We start from the raw sequence: 1,760 nt of genomic DNA, 5'->3' as shown, positions 1-1,760 counted from the left end.
AGGGAGGGAGGGAGGGAGGGAGGGAGGGAAATGATTACAAGGAAGAAAGTTGCGTGTGCAGTCGGGCACGCCTTCAAACGCCGCTCAAGGAAAAAAGGTTGTTGTTTCTTTCTTCCTCCTTAGACTGGACAAGTACTGTCGATGACTCACACGCATTCTTACCGCATGCGTATCAGTCTTCAATCTCCCCGGGGAGGTAAAGTATGAGGATGGATGCCTACTCGCACTTTTAATTTATTTTATCTATCAAGCTCTGTGCGTTACCTTCCTGACTGCTTCGACGTTCAAACGCACACTTTCATGAACGCTTTAGAAGTCCGTGTGACGCCACCCCCCCAGTGGCCTTGAACGAGTCGTGCCTGCCCTCCCGCGGTCGCGTCACATGCGACGAAACAAAAATAAAATAAAAACCAGAGCAGCCATTCGAAGGTCGCATAATTTTATGGCGCCGGTGGAGCCACTGGTTGTAGCGGACCGCTCCCGGCGTATTCCACGCGGAGGGTGCCGCGTCTGACCCGACGGGAAACGCAATGGTTTATACAGTCACAGCCAAAGTTGGGTTGGCGGGTTGTTTCATTCTGGTTCTCGAATGATGTTTTCTTTCGTATGCTGACTTCTATACACATGTTGTGAGGTTTAGAGGGTCAATAGGATCGCCATTGTTCGGGAATGTCGTGGCCTCACCCAGCCGTTCATTCCAATGGCTAGCTGTCTTCCGCGCTAAACAGAAGAAAACATGAACAGTCGTAGGGACCTCAGACCAGGAAAACGTGGTCAGGTACCGACGCGTACGGACATAATGATATCATGCACGGTATGAAGTCTCAGCAGTCACTGATATTCCACCCATCGATAGGGCTTACTAGTGCTCTCGGCTTGTTGGAAGGCAAATTTCCTTTTTTCCGATAATCGCCCACCGCATCATCACCGACAAGCACTTCTCCGACTAATACATCACCTGTCAAATCTCCTACCATCAACGTATCATTGATACGCATTTTACCCATTTTCCTACATATAGGAAGTGATTGCGATGTACGACGATGCCGAGATGCAGGTGGCCCCTCCCGATGAGACCGAAGACACGTTTCCCACTTCACGCTCCTCCCTCCTCGCCGCAGAGGGGCAGTACCTCCTCTCATCCTTGTATGCCACCTATCGTGCTCTCTTCCGCCACCTACCCGTCTCCGTCCGCCCTGCCGGCATCGACTACCTCGAGCGCGTCGAGGGCGTTTCCTCTCCGTCCCTGCCCCTTTCACGGTCGGGGCACCGGGAGCGCTGCCCCGCCCTCCCTTCCCTTTCCATCCTGCGATGGGCATCCCGGCGCTTGCGAAGAAGCATCCGCAGGTGTTTGGCCCACGTCGATGACGTCATCGACCGGGAGGCACGGGGAGATGCCGTGGCAGCGTTAACCGCGCAGGTGATGAGTGTGGCGGCGATGTGGGGAGGGAGACATGATCTCTCTCCTTCCTTTCCTATCCCCCTCCCTCCTCTCCTTTCGATCCTCCCTCCTTTCCTTCCTCCCTTCCCCCCCTCTTCTCTTTCTTCCTTAAGCCCAGCCTTGTTGGCAAGTGGCGAAGGGAAGTAAGGAGGTATCCAGCATCTCTCATCTCACTCGTTCGCGGCCTCCCTCCCTCCCTCCCTCCCGGGTTCCCTTGTAGGAGGAGGAGGGCTTGGGTATCCTGCAATTCATGGAAAGGGCCTGGGCGTTGATGGAGTTGGTGTTGCTCACGGAGGACGGGGAAGGAGTGGGGGGATGG

At 54.8% G+C, this 1,760-nt stretch overlaps 1 protein-coding gene across 1 annotated transcript in view; it reads left to right on the top strand.

Moving 5' to 3' along the window:
* Positions 1 to 1,028: 1,028 nt before the first annotated feature.
* NGA_0139700 (uncharacterized protein) overlaps positions 1,029 to 1,760 on the top strand; it is a gene marked incomplete at its 3' end in the record, with an annotated part of 952 nt that continues 220 nt past the window's right edge. Inside the window, exons 1-2 of the mRNA XM_005855405.1 lie at positions 1,029 to 1,420; positions 1,662 to 1,748. Of these exons, the coding sequence (XP_005855467.1) occupies positions 1,034 to 1,420; positions 1,662 to 1,748 (474 nt within the window). The 5' untranslated portion in view covers positions 1,029 to 1,033. The remainder of the gene's footprint in view (positions 1,421 to 1,661; positions 1,749 to 1,760) is intronic.

The sequence above is a fragment of the Nannochloropsis gaditana genome (genome assembly GCF_000240725.1).
Source record: "Nannochloropsis gaditana CCMP526 unplaced genomic scaffold scaffold206, whole genome shotgun sequence".
In the NCBI taxonomy this organism is placed as follows: Eukaryota; class Eustigmatophyceae; order Eustigmatales; family Monodopsidaceae; genus Microchloropsis; species Microchloropsis gaditana.
Note: the sequence above shows the minus strand (reverse complement) of the source record. Positions and strands in the feature narration are given on the sequence as shown.